This window comes from Brachypodium distachyon, chromosome 2, assembly GCF_000005505.3.
Source record: "Brachypodium distachyon strain Bd21 chromosome 2, Brachypodium_distachyon_v3.0, whole genome shotgun sequence".
Classification (NCBI taxonomy): Eukaryota; Viridiplantae; Streptophyta; class Magnoliopsida; order Poales; family Poaceae; genus Brachypodium; species Brachypodium distachyon.
Window position 1 is genome coordinate 50,546,965 of NC_016132.3, and position 18,878 is coordinate 50,565,842.

At 43.6% G+C, this 18,878-nt stretch overlaps 1 protein-coding gene, 1 long non-coding RNA gene and 2 other non-coding genes across 4 annotated transcripts; all 4 read left to right on the top strand.

The window, feature by feature from the left end:
* Positions 1 to 703: 703 nt before the first annotated feature.
* LOC112271023 lies at positions 704 to 3,636 on the top strand. The gene is made up of 2 exons (XR_002963802.1): positions 704 to 1,105; positions 2,842 to 3,636. It is a non-coding gene; the product is annotated as an uncharacterized LOC112271023 (long non-coding RNA).
* A 5,656-nt stretch (positions 3,637 to 9,292) lies between these two features.
* Positions 9,293 to 15,980, top strand: LOC100839401 (subtilisin-like protease SBT2.3). The gene is made up of 10 exons (XM_003569860.4): positions 9,293 to 9,803; positions 10,862 to 11,015; positions 11,325 to 11,722; positions 12,263 to 12,358; positions 12,438 to 12,510; positions 12,975 to 13,257; positions 13,353 to 13,684; positions 14,000 to 14,270; positions 14,503 to 14,784; positions 15,321 to 15,980. The coding sequence occupies exons 1-10, from the start codon at positions 9,514 to 9,516 to the stop codon at positions 15,731 to 15,733; spliced, it is 2,592 nt and encodes an 863-aa protein (XP_003569908.2). The 5' UTR covers positions 9,293 to 9,513; the 3' UTR covers positions 15,734 to 15,980.
* A 155-nt stretch (positions 15,981 to 16,135) lies between these two features.
* On the top strand, positions 16,136 to 16,221 carry TRNAM-CAU. The gene is given in 2 exon segments: positions 16,136 to 16,173; positions 16,186 to 16,221. It is a non-coding gene; the product is annotated as a tRNA-Met (tRNA).
* A 10-nt stretch (positions 16,222 to 16,231) lies between these two features.
* LOC112271221 lies at positions 16,232 to 16,311 on the top strand. The gene has a single exon (XR_002964215.1). It is a non-coding gene; the product is annotated as a small nucleolar RNA snoR114 (small nucleolar RNA).
* The last annotated feature ends 2,567 nt before the right edge of the window (positions 16,312 to 18,878 follow it).

Here is an 18,878-nt window from a genome sequence, read left to right on the forward strand (position 1 = left end):
TGATCAATAACCCTGTAGAGTTGGTGTATCGATTGCTAAGGCGCTGCCTCCTAGGCCGTAGTCGGATCGTCAACGTCACCTCCTACCCAAATCGAGAGTTATCAATCTCATCGAAAGATCGGGCCACCCCGACCCACATCAGGGGATGACCACTAGATCTTAATACATTTAATGTTTGCAAGCTCTACATGTAAAGTGTCCACATCATCATCCACATCACCATCTACATAATGTGTTATAGCCCACAAGCAATTCATTTTGGTGGTCCCTACCACTCAACATTTTATCTCCTACAGTTTTTTTACGTTCACGTTGTATAAAAATATTTCACCAGATATAATATCTATAAAGTTGATCGTCACTAAAAAATGCATTTTTTTGCAATCTCCATATTCAAAGCATCCACATCACCATCCATGTCATCTATTTTAGCCACAAGAAATTCATTTTGATGCCTCCTTACGGTTCAACCTTTTCTCTTCTAAGACTTTTCACCTTCACGTTGTATGTAAATATTTCACCAAGTATTCTTATTTTCATGATATGTATGTTGTTCTTTCTAAGAACTATACGAATATTCAAGCTGTTGACGCTTCTCTTTTCCGATTTTCTCAAAGTTGTTAATGTTCATGTACATCAAAATTGCTCCTATTGTTTGGATGATGAAACTGTTTGGCCCTATAGCATTCATATTTTTCTTTTGTATTTGATCATATTATTATCATTTGTTCCAAACATCATGTCCAAATGTGCAAATAAAAATTTCTGCGACAAAACGCCGGGAATCAGCTAGTTATATATAGTAAGCGTATAAGATCCTTGCATAATAGAGCATCTCTCTAATCAAGTCCTACTCATAGAGCATAATCTCAGGAAGCGAAGTGGGGTTTCCGAATATTCTTTTCTCATAGAGTCCATATCTCTATGTACCTAGACTCTTTCTTATTCACTGGAGTAGGTCTCATCGGTGGCTTCTTGGTGCTCTAGGTCTCGTTGGTGGCTTCTTGGTGCTCCTCCAAACTAAAAATGCATGATCGAGGAGTCGATGGATCGCGGTTCATATATCCGAGGGGCCCAAAATCTGGTTGGTGGCATTTCCGATCAAGTAAGACAAACTCAGAGTAGGTTTGGGCGAGGTTAATCATACTGTATTAATGACCGTGTCAACTCGTGTGTATAGTTTACCTGCATTGCGTTTCACGTCCATGTTATTGTAGTAGTAACAAATACGTACTTCTTGTAGAAGTACTCTTCACATATGACATGGATCGGAGGTCATATCATTGAACAGATAGTGCGTGACAACATGGCATGCGCGCATGAAACACAAGTGGCCGGCGCGCAGTTAGAGCGAAAGTTTAGTTTAATCAGAACGTACGTGGCCATCTCGATCAGATCCGCGTTGCGTAGGAGTGCTTAATTATAACCCAGCTGGCACAATTAGACCGGATCGTTGAAACGATGCGCCGCATGCATCGAGATCCGAGAAAAGATCGGATCAGTCGACGGTGACAGCTAAAATGATTTGCACGTTTTATAGCTAGCCTCTCCGCGTACGCCCTGATTGAACTGCTTGTTGTTCATGTCTTGTGTCATTCATACTGCTTGCTGCGGTCCTGCAGAGAGACATGCAACGCTAGCTCTAGCTAATTTAACTGGATGTGCTGCAAGCCTGCAAGGCTCTCACTGGATCTGCATGCATGTGTAATGTTGTTCGCTCATGCACGAAGCGATATGACGCATGTGGTCTGGTCGCCCATGAAGCGGCCGGGGCAGATACGATGGATCGACTGACAACTTGAGACCAACCACTGACCTTAATACTACTCCACGTGCATAGCCAGGGTATGCCCGGTGCGTACCTTCTACCTTGTTTGTCTGCCTTTTCCGGGCCTCCGCGCGAACCGCATGTGACGCATGCCCAATCAATGAGGAGTGCGGCTACTAAATCCTCTGTTTGATTGTTGAATAAATGGGAGTTTAGGAGATGGAAACAGGCCATGAGAGTTGAGACTCCCACCATAGAGGAACTGAGTTCATACAAAATAGAATTGTTTGTCTGGCTTGTCACGATGCAAGTGACGTTAATTTGTATAAGAATCTATACAATTTCACGTCACTTATTTTAGGATGAAAGGAGTATAACTTTTATCCACTCTATAAGCTAACTCTTCCCCCACAGACTCTAACCAACCAAACGTAGGAAGAACTCCCCGTATCAATTTCCATGTGTATTTCCTGTACTTTCCAAAGATCAATTTCTCATATCTGATCCTCTACGTGCTCCCCTCCCGTGGACTCTTATTCCTCTTTCGTGGTATTTCCAAACACATTGTGTCAGGGACGGCAAATTTGTCACTCGGAATTAGCTAGGAGTAGTAATGCCTGTCATGCCCATGTACGCATAGGGCATCTGCTTTGGTGAGGAAATTATTGTAAGATCCGCCTTAATTGGCAGACGTGTATGTTATTAACACTATTGGTTTGATGTACCTATGTATCTTTCTATGTTCGCAAGCAGTCTACATTTTTTGAGTAGTTAATCATCAAAATAAAGGGTGTACTACTAGCTTGAGGATGAAGATGTTAGATGTACCGGAACATATATAGTTATCCCCCTAGCTATTTCAATTGTCGTAATATAAACTTTATTTATATATATACTGCACGTGTTAGCTGTTCGATAGCGACTAAAATTCACGAAATTGCAGTCGGCAGTGCCCACTGTTTGGTTCCATCATCCATGCAACTCGTGCCTCGTTGCTCCGTGCGTATCCGTGTTCATGGATCTAAATAGCTATTACTCCGTATTCACTGGTTAAAAAACGTGCGTTGTTGCAGGGATAAAGATCAGCCTTAGATGGCCGGAGACGAGCGTCTCGGAACGAGACTAGCTACCCGCCCGTCCGAACTTGCAGCAAAGATCAAAATGGCGGCCTCCAAACGAGTCAACGACCAAACCCACGGCCTTCGCAGTTTCTTCGTGGCGCTATGCTTAACCTCAATCCTCCCGGAGTCCTGGTCACCTGCGTCCGTACGTGGCCAGACGCCGTCGATCCACGTACGGAAAACCACGCCCGACCAACGCACTGGCTCACCTATAGGTGTGCGCGGACGTGCGGGTGCTGCTCAAGCTCAAGATCAACGTGCCGGCATACCATCAATCTGCTCCTCGACGCCCTGCTCCTCCTCGACTATTGCGGCCACAAGGCCCAGAACGCATCTCCCAAGTCCCCAGGTTGGGACTGGGGAGAGGAGGCAGGCAGCACGAACGGGAGGAGAAGCGTCCACCGATGGTCCTGACTATTTTTAGAACGACCGAGAGTCCTGACTGCCCAGTGCCCCGCAGAAGCGCGTTAGTATTTCGCAGGTGATGCTGGGCCGCGGCTTTTGGCCCGCCAGTTCACCCGAGGCTTCGGATTTTTCCGTCAGAGTAGCAGCCCAAGGACGGTACATCGGATGGACGGCAGTGATTGAATTGATACAGATCGGACGGCTGACGTAGGTGATGGCGTGAGAGGGCATCCAGGGTGCCCAGTTTTACGGTCCTAAATGTGAAATCTGAAGAAGTTCTACTACCTCCGGTCGGAATTACTTGTCGAAATATTACATATATCTAGACACCTTTTAAACATAGATACATCCATATTTGGGCAAATTTGAGACAAATAATATGGATCGGAAGGAGTAGCATGCTTCAGATTCCTCATTGATTGCGCCATCCATCAGAATTTTGTAGGATTTTACAACTCAATTCGTTTGTTTAAAATAACCTAACCAGAAAAGGTTCCAAGTGTCCGTCAAAAATAGAAAAAGTTATAAGGGTTCCAATCCACTAATTTTTTTATGCAATCCATACCAACGAAGTAGGCCACACAACAAGAACTGTATATCTCTCATTCTTTTTGCCCGGCAGGAGGAAATAAAGAAAGGCAACTGTCTGCAATCCTGCACGGATCTTTGAATCTTTTACGCATACAGCTCTCGGATTCTAAAGACAACAAAAGCACAAAAGGACCGTACTAGTCACTAGTCGCTGCATCGAGCGACAGGCGTGCAAAACAAGCAGAGAGGGGCATTGCGGTGCTGCACACACATGCGGCGCCATCGTTTCCCCTCTTCAACTAGCGACTCTCGGATACACATGCCGCAAGCTCGTGCTCAGCTCATGATATCCGACTCTAGACAGCCTGATCTTGGAGCTGCCCATGGTATTATCCTACCAGTACCAGTCGGCTCTGATGATAGTCTTTGGCTCCGTCCAATGCGGCACAGCAACAGAAGTGGGGAAGGGAGAAAAGCAAGTGCAAGTGCAATGTGCATGCTGTCATGCCTTTGCTGTCGTGGCAGGTCAACTTTACCTAAAACTAAAAGGCAAAAGCTCGTGCGGCACAGAGAGGTGATGAATGGCCGCAGGACATCATGGCGTTCTCACGAGCCACGAGTGATGAATCACATCTTGTCCCCGAAATGGTTGGGGTCAAGATCTGAAGCAGTTATCCGTTATTGTATGGCCGAAGTCCAGTACCAGCACCTGCACGTACGTGTGAGCTCATTCAGAGGTATGTCGTTGGCCCTTCAAAGCATCAGCACTGCTCTTTCATCTTTGTTTATCCGTACGTGCCGGCTGAGCTGAGAGCACATGAAACACTTATGCTGTACCAACGCGACTTTGCACTGTGGTGGTGCACAACGTCAAGCAGCTGCTGTGTTCTTTCCGGTCCCTTTTCGTAGTGGCAACTGTTTTCACGCCGGAGCAGCGCTTGTTTCCTTACTCGCCACCTCACTCTTGATCCGTGAACGGCCACGGCATTGTCGGCTTCACACGTACTGCTACACCTGGTCCAGCCGTCCAGGGGCAGTACCTTTAAAACTCCATTTCCCATCTGAAAAAGCGCATTATTAACGATGACAAAAGATTAAAATAAAATCAATGGCTCATCGGAGAACAAATGGGCTGATGCACCATTAGTTGACCTTTACTTTGCATCCACGAGTAAATTACACAAAACCATCACATTAGGGGTTAGAGTTTTACATTGATACCGGTTTACGTTTTGGTTGCTAAAAACCACTGAATTTACTTAATCCCTCGTTCGCTAGCGTCTAAACACATTAATGACGGAACGGGTCCACCGGTCAGGCCTATGTGGCGTGCCAGCATGGCAAATAATGCATTTCTCTCTGCCATCAGCTCTCCCTCGTCAAGCTCCTTCATCTCCTTCTTCCCCCGAGAAGCTCCTTGCCACCAAGCCGCTACTCCGCTCGCCCCCCGCGCGCTCTGCACGCCGCTTCTCTCTCCTGCCGCTCGCCCCCGCCGCGCCGCCTCTCTCTCCTTGCGCGCCGCCGTGCTCCCCCCCCCCCCCCCCGTGCCGCCTCTCTCACGCGCGCCCTGCACGCCGTCGCGCTCCCCCGCCGCCCCACGCGCACTGCTCACCCCCGCTCTCTCCCGCGCGCCGCCGCGCGCTGCCGCTCCCCGCAGGCACGGCGAAGCCGATGGAGGCGCTCCGGGGCACGGCTCGACGGGCGGAGATGCCCCACGCGTGAGCGCAGGAATGGCGAGGCCGAGGGAGGCGACTGCTAGGCAAGGGGGTGGCCGGAGGCGGCCTGTGACGAGGAGATGAGGCAGCGGAGGAGGAGCACGGTGGCGGGGGCGCTTGGGATGGCCGGGGACGAGAGCGAGGGCACCGGCGGACGCGCGGGGGTGCTCAAGGTGCAGACGAAGGGTTCGGGAGGCGGTGAGTGAGCAGATCCGAGGTCGGCAGCGCTTCGCCTGAGACGAGAAAGACGCGGGCGGTTCGGGGCACGAGGGGAATAGAGGGAGGAAGGAGAGAGATGGAGTTTGGGTCAGTTGAGGATTGCCACGGTGGCAAGGCACGCTAGCCTGACCGCTGGGTTCTTCCTGACAGTTTCGCGCTTATTCGCTAGCAACCACACGTTTTGTCTAATCCGGTGGTTTTTAGTAAATAAAACGTAGACTGATACTGAAGTGAAATCTTAACTCCTAATACGGTAGTTTTCTGTAATTTACTTTGCATCCACCGATGACTAGCACTCGCAAACTCCGGCGAACAAAGACGGGCCTTGCCCTGGCCGGCGCATATGGTCCAGGGCGTCATCAGCTGGCCCGTGACCAAATGTCAGGAAATCGGGTCGTCTGAAGGTACAGACAGCCGCTGCTGGCTTCTCCCATGGGCCGTGGCACGGGCACCGCAGCGCTCCAAGATTCGGACCACCGAATCTGGGGCACTCACTCACTCCACTGCGCCCCAATGCACGCTGTCCTCCTGACCTCCTGGCCACACGGCAGCAGGCCGCGAGTGGCAACGAATCTCCTGCGGGGAATCTCTGATCCAGTTCCGCGGAAGCTTTGGCCGCGTTCACGGGGTGCAGCGAGCCGAATCTTTGCGCGGCAGTAGCACGCCCCCGTTGTTATTAGCGGTACTTGATCGCTTGCTCTTGCCTGGTATTTGTATTAGCAAATACGAGTAAAGTTTGCACATTCTTCTGTCATTTATAATTTGCCGGATCAATCACCTATACTCTGCTCCATCTCAGCCGAGCATGGCCCGATCGAAGTGATCATCAGCGAAGAGAAAACAATGGAAAAGCGAGCTGGTGGCTCGCGGCGACGGCGTGCAGGTGCTACCGGAGGAATCTTTTGCCGATGGGGCACTCATGTTGAGCGTGTAGGCTACATCCAGAGGAAAAAATATAGGCGGACACGAGTAGTACGACCTTTGAGTAATTCACGCCCTGAACACGCCGGACATGATTGGGCCGGGAAAAAGCTCTAGTCGTCTATGCGCAGTGATTTCACCCCTTTTATTCTGGTTCCCTTTACGGTGCCCTCACGGCCGTCCTCGTTGTCACACGCACCTCATATTTCGGCTAGCCGAGCCAGACCGGCGGCCGTGCTGCCAGCCACTCCGGCAAATTAGAGTGGACCAACTCATGTTATCATCGACCGGCATATACGGCGAGGGTTTGCACCTAGAAAAAAGGTATCATCATCATCATCTCCCGATTATACCATGCAGGAAAACCATGGAGTGTTTCACTTTTTCTAGTTGCCACTTACTTTGGACCACACCAAGAAATATATGCTACCAACCCAACCCAGACAGTGTCGCTTGCATCATGCTTTTCCTGGTAACCTGGTTGACGGACTGTTGCCTGCTGAGCAGGCCGGTGCTGGCTCAAGAGCCCGGGTTCTGTTTTTCTAGTCTACATAATGTAATGTGGAGACCAAGGTTTGCGAATGCTCATTTCACTCTGTTGCTTTGTGTTATGTCACTGTCAGTTATTTCAGATCTCTGATTTGCAATAGATACTGCGTGCCTTTTCTTTTTTCCTTTCCTAAAAAGAGTGAAAACACGAGGGACACACCGTTTTGGTTAAGAAACCGTGGGTGATGAGCAACTGAAGAAACCGTAGCTGACTGTTCACATATCTGTAACTGTAAGAAAGTTTATCTTGGAACAAAGAACTCTCAAGAAATATGATGAAAGCATGCAGGGTTTTTTTATTAAAAAAACATGCAGATTCATGCTTAAATGTACAACGTCCACGCATGCTTCAAGTGGTACTGAAACTGCAGGCCGGGTACTGTTTTAAAGGTGCTAAAAGAAATGTCCGTGCTAGGGCATGCAGCTATATTGCTTTTGAGACCAATCTAGCCTCTTAATGTGGGACTCATGGTCCATCTTTAGGATATTTTGACCTTTAAAGTACAATCCACAATAAATTACTAGTGGACCTACTTTCATGTTGCCTCTAAGCTTTAGAGGTTGCTCCCTTTTTCTGCAACGGGTAAAACGTACGTTTCATAATTCTTGTCTCAAATTTGCCAAAAATGAATGCATCCATTCCTAAAAAATGTTTAGATACACGTAATATTTCAACAAAATTTATGGAGATAGTATTGAACTTGTTGGCAGCTTGACAAAATGTACCATGTATTGGCGGAACCAGCACCCGGCGACCTCGGATGGCTGCCCAGGCTCGACCGGAAAACCTCTACTAATTAATGTTGTAATTTGAAGGCTGCATTTTTTTTCTTAAACCAAATATTGATTTGTATGGGTTTTGTCTAGGTTCTTAGAACAGACCGGCTCCTCCCATGGTACCATGAGAGTGAGCACGACACAACAATGTGCCCGCTTGACAAAATGTGTCATAAGACTAAGACGCACAAGGTGACCAAAACTTATGAATCTACTGCTCCTACCATGTCGAGAGGAAGGGACCTTGACTTTATCAATTATTTCTTTTTCAAGAATGTGACTCAGCGGGCGCATCATCGCTTCATCAATTATTTCATGGCAAGCCTGAATATGATGTGCTATAAGAGTCCATCAAACCTGCATTAAACTATTCCACAAACGAGAATTCCACAGGCTAGGAATAGGATGATCGACATTCTTATGACATGTCAATGTTACTTTGTCACTTTTAGTTTTTCTTGCCATACTTTGATCAAATCATGGGCAACTAAAATCTTTAACCAACATTTTGGCTAGTATAAAGTTTAGCTCAAATAATGGCTTCTCGGACTCATAGGAAACCATAGGAATACGATTTTTTTTTGCACGAAGCTACTTATCCCTTTGAGTCAAATGAATGAAATGGACTTAAGGAAAAACAAGTGTAGTTTCAAAGGAAAAATGCATGATTGCAGAAAATACACTTGATCTGTTAAATTATTTGCATGAAGAACATGATAATGGCATTTAGTGCCATAATAAAATTGCTGCTTTACTTTTATTGATGGTTTGACTTTAGTTTAACCATATTTGGATATTTTAGAATTCACATTCATGCAAATCAAACATTGAATTCTGTAATAACAACAGTAATAATATGTTTCAATGCTGTATCCTCACCGATATTCCTGTACTATTTCTGTTACTTTTAAATTTTTACGTTCTTAAAATTCTATGTAGAGCCCAGGGAGCTCCGCTTTTCAAAAAGAAAAAAAAACGTTCTTAAAATTCTGCGAATAAAATAGGCCCGAAACATACAGCGACGGGAAAAACACCAGTTGGCAGAACTGCAGAAGTCCAGGGCTGAACAGCTGGGAATCACTCCGCAGCTCCCGACTCCCGAGGCAGTAGAAAACCAAGGTCTCTCACCTGCCCCAAGTTTTCTTCCTGGAACGCTGAGCTGAGCTGTGTACTCCACACAAGCGGACACGCGAGAGGATTATTTCTTGGTAAAATTTAGCATATGTAACTTAATACAGCACGTATTAAAACTCTACTACCGTGTAAAAGCAGACAAGTCTTTGCTGCTGCTGCTGCAGTGGTCACTTCTTGAAGCCCTCTTTTGTGCAGCGCAGCGGCAGTGCACCACGCCACCACGGCTTAAAAGCGCACACCTCCTCCTCGGCGTCCTCGCCCTCGCCATAATTGTGCCGCGTGCGGGTCTTGTGCTCCCATGTCCGGGCCGTAGCTAGTCTCCCTTGTCGATTCGGTGAGTTTGGAGTCTGGGCCGGTGACTCGGTGAGGACTGATGAGGAGGTGCTCTGCTGCAATGGGGGTGGTGCGGAGGGAGCCCTGTTCTGTCCCCTTCCTGTGCGTGGTGGTTCTTGGGGCGGCGCTGCTGGGCGCCGCCGGCGGCGGCATCCAAGCGTTCGAGGAGGGCACCGCGGTGTACATCGTGACCATGAAGCAGGCGGCGGTGTTTCACAAGCGCCTTGACATGGAGAGGTTTGGGACCAGCAGAGCTGCCGCCGCCACCGCCGCGGTCGCAGGAGGCGGGGGCGACGATATTCCGGCCACCAGCATTCTCAGGAAGCCGAGGTAGGCAACACTCTGAGCAAAAATTTCCCCGATTATTTTGGGTCTGTACTCTGTGCTAATTTCCCCTTTCAGTAACTGAAGCGCCTAAGATTCCGCAGTTTATTCCTCAAAACAGTTGTAGCCATCATTGATTCCCCAGTTTAAGGTTAAAGCATTTCTTGATTGATTCTTCTTTTGGTGGCGGCTCGGCAGTTTCCCGCAAACTTGATTGTGCTAGTAGTTCAGATGAAAGGGTGAAAATAGACCTAAGCCTGAAGCTGGAGCGGGGGGCTAAATTACCTATTTTCTCTAAGAGTGAAATACACCGCTAGGCCATAAACTCGGAGTGAATGCAGGGACTCATAAAACACACACATAGATCCCTAAACTAGTATTAGTGTAACACGTAAGTCCAAAAATGGTTCGGCGGGATTAATTTTGGCCACACGGTGCCATGCCAGCTTAAGCCACGACCGCGGGTTGCTGTTGGGGTTTCTCGGCAAAAAATTAACATAATTAAAGAAAAAAATTAACATAATTCTCTGCAGGTTGCTATCAATTTTTTGTGAAACCTCCTCCGAGAAACCCCAACAGCAACCCACGGTCCTGGCATAAACCAACGTGGCTGCGATGTGGCCGAAATTAATCACGCTGGACTGTGTTTGGACCTAAGTGTTACACTAATACCAGTTTAGGGTTTTATGTGTGCGTTTTCTGAGTTTGTGGAACATTCACAAACCACTACATTTATCATGACCAACAAAGTACCTATAGAGTGCAGGATACTCGATTATAATTTTTTTTTGGAACAGCTTCATTGTCTAGCATCAATAGGCAAAAGAAAAGTTCACACAGAAAATAAAATAAATTTTCATCTACTGGCCGTGTGTTAAATGAAGCGTCACCTTTGAACTAATTTCTGCTAATGATAGTATTTTTTTTTTCTGAAAATTAATTCTTGATTTAGCTTTTTATATAGGTTCGGCAGTTATTCTCCATGGGATGTCTTGTATCTGTTTGTTTCTTCTCTCACACCAATTTAGCTTTTTATCTAAGGTTTATTAACTGTGGTACTGCAGACATGGTTCACTCAAACCTATGAATTATGGCTCATACCTAGTGCAACTTCAAAATTCTGTCTTGAAGAAGACACTACGAGGAGAGCGCTATACAAAGCTGTACAGTTACCACTACTTGATTAATGGTTTTGCAGTTGTCCTCACTCCTCAGCAGGTATCCGGTTTTCTTATGTCTGTTCCTTGTGCTATTTCTCCACTACCTCTCTAATATCACGTCATTACTTATGTCTGTCACTTATTAAAGAAAAGCGCATGTAAACTTTGGATTATTGCATGCTATGAATATTTGCAATCACTCACTATTCCCTTTTTTTGTGATCTTTAATTTGTTTCTTGCAACTTATTAGCTGTTTACCTCTCTTTTCTCATTTCTTATCTGTTTTCTGGAACCTGTAGAATATTGTTTAGAAGATTCACTCATTTCTTATCTAGATTTTAACTGGTTTTCTGCTTGCATGAAAAGGCAGAGAAGCTATATAGGAGAAAAGAAGTGGTAAACGTAATGTTGGATTTCTCTGTTAGAACTGCAACAACATATACCCCCGAATTTCTGGGCTTGCCACAAGGAGCATGGGTTCAAGAAGGTGGTCCACAATGTGCTGGCCAGGGTGTTGTTGTTGGCCTCATCGATACAGGAATCGACCCAAATCACCCAAGCTTTGCAGATGACTTGACAACTGATAGTTATCCAGTTCCTGCTCACTACGCTGGCAGTTGTGAGGTTACAAATGATTTTCCATCTGGATCCTGCAACAGAAAGCTTGTTGGAGCTCAACATTTTGCAGCATCTGCAATAACACGAGGAGTCTTCAATGCCTCTCAAGATCTTGCTTCACCGTCTGATAGTGATGGCCACGGGACGTAAGTAGTACTTTCCAACTTAACCATGGATGTCACTAATAAACAAAGAAAATGAATGCTTTCTATTACCGTGTGTCTGGCTGTGCAGTCAGGCACGTGACTTTTTTGTTGCACGGTTGTATTCTCCAGTGATCCACTGTAATTCTTTGTTTTTTTAATTGTCCAACTCTATGTTAAACCTACATATCATCATGGTCCAACTCTTCATGAACCTGGCCTAGGCCTGTTGTGTAGTAAATGCTAAGTATAAATCATGCTAGTAATAAGATGATCCAATGATGTTGTAAGCAGTGGAATGTGCAGAAGTACCAGGAGAAATAATTATTACTGATGTTTCAATTCTATGGGCTTTTTCTTTCAACGTGAACCAAACTATTGCTTTCCATATGGAACACTTAAAATGTATCCTTAGGGTATAGAAGTTATGTGAGTTTTAACTAAAGTCGCCAAAAAAGGAAAAACAAACTAATGCAAAGAAATTACATGGAGATATCACTTTCTGAGATTGTCGTTTTCTGATTCTAAGACTTGTGCCTACAGCCACACAGCATCCATCGCGGCTGGTAATAATGGAATTCCTGTTATTGTGGCTGGGCATCACTTTGGGAATGCAAGCGGAATGGCTCCTCGTGCACAGTAAGTCTACTACCTTTTTATTTTGGGAAATAAATATTATTTGCTTAGTTTCCAAATATATAAAATATATAATTTTCAGCATTGCTGTCTATAAAGCTCTGTTCAAAGGCTTCGGAGGTTTTGCTGCTGATGTAGTGGCTGCAATAGATCAGGTAATGCTTTTACTGCATGCTGCTTACCTTCTGTTGGTGTAACCACAAAATTGATAGCCGGCATTAGAATGTGATTCTCACAGTGAAGAAAGGACAGGGTGATAATTATTAATAGGTTGAGACCCCAAGAGATCAATTATTGTAGCATATACTAGCTAATCAAGCACGGGGTACCACAAGAAAAGATTCAATGTTGCTCAAGTTTACTGAATAATATGTCTACATTCAAAAGTTTAAATTTTATGATGATCAATTGTAGTGATGTGTGTCGACTGTCGACTAAAAGTCCGGTTGGCTTTGGGAAGTCTAGTTGGCTTTGGGACTATAGTTACAATGGAAGTTTCCATGATTGGTTGAAACATTGGGTGTGTTATCCAACTCAGTAGAAGCATTGCAAAGTTCTAAACTTGAAGAAGGCTACATTGTATCATTGTTGACAATGAGTCCTTGCATCACATTTGCAGGCAGCTGAAGATAATGTTGACATAATCAGCTTGTCCATTACCCCTAATAGAAGGCCTCCTGGATTAGCTACGTTCTTTAATCCAATTGATATGGCACTAATGTCAGCTGTCAAAGCTGGCATATTTGTTGTGCAAGCTGCAGGAAATACTGGTCCTTCCCCTAAGAGCATGTCTTCATACAGTCCATGGATATTTACTGTAGGTGCTTCTGCCCATGACAGGGAGTACAAAAATTATGTTGTACTTGGCAACAATTTGACCATTCCGGGAGTTGGCCTTGCTCGTAAGTTCCTATTAAGTTATTTCGTTATTTGTTGTGTGCACAACTCCACATAGCTAGCCTGGTTTGACTTTAGCTTGTGTTAAATTGCAACACAGCTGGAACGGATGGTGATTCGATGTACAATCTAATTGCCGCACCTCATGCACTGGAAAATAATACAGCCAGTCCCACAGAAGTGTCCATAGGGGAGTGCCAAGATTCAAGCCACCTTGATAAAGATCTGATAAGAGGAAAGATACTGATCTGCAGCTATTCCATAAGATTTGTACTGGGCCTTTCTTCTGTGAAGCAAGCTTTAGATACAGCAAAGAACACTAGTGCTGCAGGAGTTATATTCTACTTGGACCCTTTTGTCCTTGGATTCCAGCTGAACCCAACTCCAATGGATGTGCCTGGACTTATAATACCATCATCTGATGACTCTAAGGTGCCAATGCTATTATCCTTATCTCGTTCTTTTTGTTAACCTCAATCAGTTGTGTTATTCATCCTGCTGAAGTCATGGTTCTTACTGGTTTTGGCTTTGTTGTATGATTTGTGGGTCTATATTACTGTACTAAGTGTTTGGTTTATTTCATAGATTATTGGACATGGTAAATGTTTGTTACTTGACTCTTTGCTGAGTTCAGTGTATTAAAAGTTGATATATTAATTGACTGAATACTAATTTGAGAGTTCATAAGATTTTTTCTGTTTCATTAAGAAGACCAGTGTGCTAACATATTTGACTCAATATTGCCAGGTGTTCCTAAGTTATTACAATGAGTCCCTTGTACGAGACGAGACATCAAACGGAATTGTCAGTTTTGGTGCAGTTGCAAAAATACTAGGAGGTCTAAACCCAAATTATGGCAGTTCTGCACCAAAAGTAATGTTTTATTCTGCTAGGGGTCCTGACCCCGAGGACAACACATTGTCCAATGCTGATATCTTGAAACCAAATCTGGTAGCACCTGGCAGTTCCATTTGGGGTGCTTGGAGTTCGCTTGGAATGGATTCGGCTGAATTTGCTGGTAATTTCACCCTTACCTCGTCTTCCATTTAGAGCTGAATTTGCTAGAAATTACTTATTACAAGCATAATTGCCAACACAAAAATTATACCTTTACATTAGTACTGCTCTGTTGGGTTACAAAAGTTGTTAATAAGATGTTTGCTTAGCATTACATTCCAACAATATCACATCTTCAATTACTAACTTCTTTACAAAGATACCATGCTGGTTGTCTGATTTTACCTCTTCAGGTGAAATTTTTGCAATGCTGTCCGGTACAAGTATGGCTGCACCACATATTGCTGGCCTTGCTGCTCTAATCAAGCAGAAGTATCCTTCTTTTAGCCCAGCAGCTATAGGTTCTGCACTGTCTACTACGACAACTATCAATGACAAGCAAGGAAACCCAATCATGTCACAGCGAACATACAGCAACCCAGACTCAACACAAACTCCAGCTACACCTTTTGACATGGGGAATGGCTTTGTCAATGCTACAGCTGCTTTGGACCCTGGGCTCATATTTGATTGCAGTAAGTGCAATGATCATTCAACTCCTGTTTATTTTACCACTAGATTGACTTGAGCTTATCTGCGCACCATTTAGGTTCTCATTGTAGTATCCTTTTCTTCGAACACACATTTATTAGAAGAAGACACTAAGAAGGTGCAAACTACAGCAAAAACAAATCAAAGAGTAAAAGGCAAAACAAAACAAAACAAAACTGGAAGGACCTAACTAAACTAGCAAAACCAAAAAGAAAAGAAGCTAAACGAAGGTTAAGGCTGCATAGCTTCGGTAGGCTGAGCATACAAGGGCAGCTTCCTTAGGTTCTTTGCTTCTGCGAGCTGCCAAAGGCTGGCCAGATTGAGAATTGGTTCTGTCAGTGCCTCACAGTCTGGTCTAGCTCCATCAAAGATTCTGGCATTGCGGTGTTTCCAAATGTGCCAGAAATTAAGTGTGATCAGCAACCTGATGCCTTTGGCCATGCCCGCAGCCCCTTGTTCCTTCGACAAACATAACTGTATGACTAAAGCCTTTACATTTTTTATTTCTGGCAAATTACAGGTTATGACGATTTCTTATCCTTTCTGTGTGGTATAAATGGTTCTGCTTCAGTAGTGATGAATTACACTGGCAACAACTGTGGGGTCTCCAACATGACCGGGGCAGACCTTAACCTACCTTCAATCACCATAGCAGTGCTCAACCAATCGAGAACAATAACAAGAACTGTCACCAACGTGGCGAGCGACGAGAATTACACTGTCAGTTACAGGGCTCCTTACGGAGTGGCAGTATCCGCAACACCAACACAGTTCTTCATTCCCAGCGGGCAGAAGCAGCTTGTGACTTTTGTCATGAATGCCACCATGAATAACTCTTCAGCTAGCTTTGGGAATGTTGGATTCTACGGTGACAGAGGCCACCAGGTGATCATTCCGTTTTCGGTCATCTCCAAGGCTGTATACAGTTCCTGATCACCGACAAGCTGGTGCTGTCTATGGGAACAATGACCTGACTGTTCCAGTATATGCAGCGGTGACTTGACTGCTTGATGCTAGCTTGAGCAGATTTCTTTTTAGTTCGGTTTTTGGTGTACATTTTGAAGCATGTCGATGTAAGTAACATGGGTGAGTGACCAGTAACTGTAAAGAGAATGTACCAGAAGCAGAAAATCCCTCTTTTCATGAATGAGAATCCCTTCCGTGACATGGTTGTAGTGCAGAAATTTGTCTGTGTCCGATGGTATCCGTTGTGTGTGCGCGTGAGCGTGAAAGGTTGCGTCACATGAAATCTAGGAATCCCTCTACGCAGGCTTTCCTTTTCAATCAGCCATTGAATTCATCCAAAAACTTAACGTTTCAGAATCTCTCAACCTGGGGGTGATGGCGCAGTTGGCTAGCGCGTAGGTCTCATAGCTTGTTGAGTGATCCTGAGGTCGAGAGTTCGAGCCTCTCTCACCCCAAACATGTGATGAGTGATGATGAAGAGCTCTTGTGACAACTTGGGTCTGTCATATTCATCTGATTCTGATGATAAGAGCTAAACTGAGCTCGGTCAACTTTTTTAATCTTTGGGTAAAAAGGGGAAACATGTTTTTTTTAAGGAGTTTCGTCCTTTCTTATTGCTTTATGGGAGTTCCCATAGCACAACTGCATAAAAGAACCCTTAGCCCTACTACATCTATGCCCGAAGATGACCTTTGAGATGCTCGGCAAAAATGTGTGTCGTTTAGCACTAACTAGTAAGGTGTCCCGCGCAATCACGTGGGAAATAACTTTATACGTATTTAATATTTTGACTCACGGACATATATGTATTGTAGAATTGTTTCAAAAGCATGGAATAAATGACCAGTGCGTATGTCATTTGTATGTGTTATTAGAACGGTATGAAAATAAAATTCGCATCCCAAATCATCAGCATGATTGTTTGTTACAAATGCAGAATTAGGAACCCGGACTACACATATACACTCAAATAAAGTTCGAAGAACACGTCATTATATAGTCAGTGCTAAAAAAAATAACATACATCTCGAAAAGTGGAGTTAACTAATCACACTATACCTAGAAGTGCGGAAGTATATCATGTTTTGAATACGACACAATATTTTACTTTTTATGTGATTTTATATTGTTGTCCGTAATTTTAAATTCACAACACGTAGGATGATCAATGTTTGCACCGAACTTCAAAAGCACAAAATAAATGATAAGTGTAGGTGCGTCATTGGTATGTGCTATTAGACCGGTATGAAAATAAATTTTGCAGCCCAAATCATCAGCAAGATTGTTTGTTATAAACGCAGAATTAGTAACCTGGACTACACATACACACTCAAATAAATTTCGGACAACACGTCGTTATATAGTGAGTGCTAAAAAAACATTTATCTAGAAAAGTAGAATTAACTAATCACACAACGCATAGGAGTACGGAAGTATATCATGGTTTGAATACGACACAATAGTTTACTTTTCATATGATTTTTGGACGTAATCCATAATTTCAAGTTCACAACATGGTGGTTGATCAATGATTGCATCGAACTAATTGATTGTTTGAGGTGATAATAGTCGTGTCCAGAACTCCAAATAACGTGCGAGACAAGGGTCCTTACCTAAGGCGATTGATCATTTGTGGTTAATAAATCACATATGTTCACAAAAATAAAGTTCGCAAGTTGAATTGGCCAACCATTTGATTGGCCATAGGTCATATGTATTAATGTATGCCAAACTATATTTGGCTTAGTAGGTAGCTTTTTTGTTGTAAATCATCATGTGATAGTGCTTTTTCATTTGCTATATAGCCAGTTGCTCGTATACGATGTTAATTAGAAGTCATAAATAAATTTAGGTTCATGTGTTCGTATGCAGAATTATAATCCTTTTAATGTCCTTTAATAATTCGTGTTTACAAAATATAGATATAGATTCTGGCAAATTGAGTGAGCTTACTATACTTACCTAATAGGCCTACTGCATACATGGGCTCAACCCACTTTGATGTTTTATCTCTAGCCCATCAAATATACGTGGAGCCCCTTCTCGGTATCCCTCTTATTTCTTTTGTGCTATCCAGCCAGTCACGCTTATACGATGTTAATCAGTTGCCATAAATAACTTTAGGATAATATGTTGGTACGTAGAAATAATCCTTTTAATGCTTGTTAATAATTTTTTTTACAAAATATAAATATAGATTCAGGCAAATTGAGTGGGCTTACTACTTAAAATATTTCCGTGATCCGTGAAAAAACAATGAAAACTTGTCAGGTCGTAGCATATTTATCCTTCGTTTGACAACATGCAGATAAATATTTGGCTAGCATATTGAGCCTACATGGGTCCCAAATCACTTTGTTGTTTTGTCCCACTAATCATATAAATAGACTTGCTGTTGGGGCCTCCCCTACAATTTCCGGTCAAAAAATATATGTAGCCACCTCATTAAAACTTAACCATTAGATATAAGATCAATTAAGAGATAATATGAACTTATTAGAAAACATTTTGTATACTTTTGTGTTGAAGAGAAAATAAAATCACGATTTTTGATTATTATTTTTCAAAAATTCTTCATTTGCATGGATGATGCTTAAACAAAGTCCAAAGACATGCATCCTAGGTAACGTAGCTAGGTGCCCGTAATCAAAGATAAAAAGTCCTAATGTTATGTGTATATTGATATATAGGTTTAGGTGGGCCTCAAATCAATTTGTTGTTTTGTTCCTAGCCCATTAAATAGATCTATCCTCTCATTAAATTTTAACAGCCAGATATTATAGATCCAATAATCTAAATAATTGGGGTGATGTGGATCAATGTGGAGTCTCCCCTCGGCACCTCTCATATTACGGTTAGTATATAATAGATATCACTTTTTGTTCGTATGGATGGGTATGTGGCTAAGTTAGTCTTGATATATTAGCTAAATGCTCTAGAAATCACAAAATTTTCAAGAGGTGCAGAGTTAGTCTTAATACATGAAAAATGTAAATCCAAGTTGAAAAGTACTTTAGGTGAGCCAACTAATCACATAAAAAATTGTAGTAAATCCACGTTTTAGAAGTAGTTTAGGTGAGCCACTTATGGTTCTAGATTCGCCGTTACACGT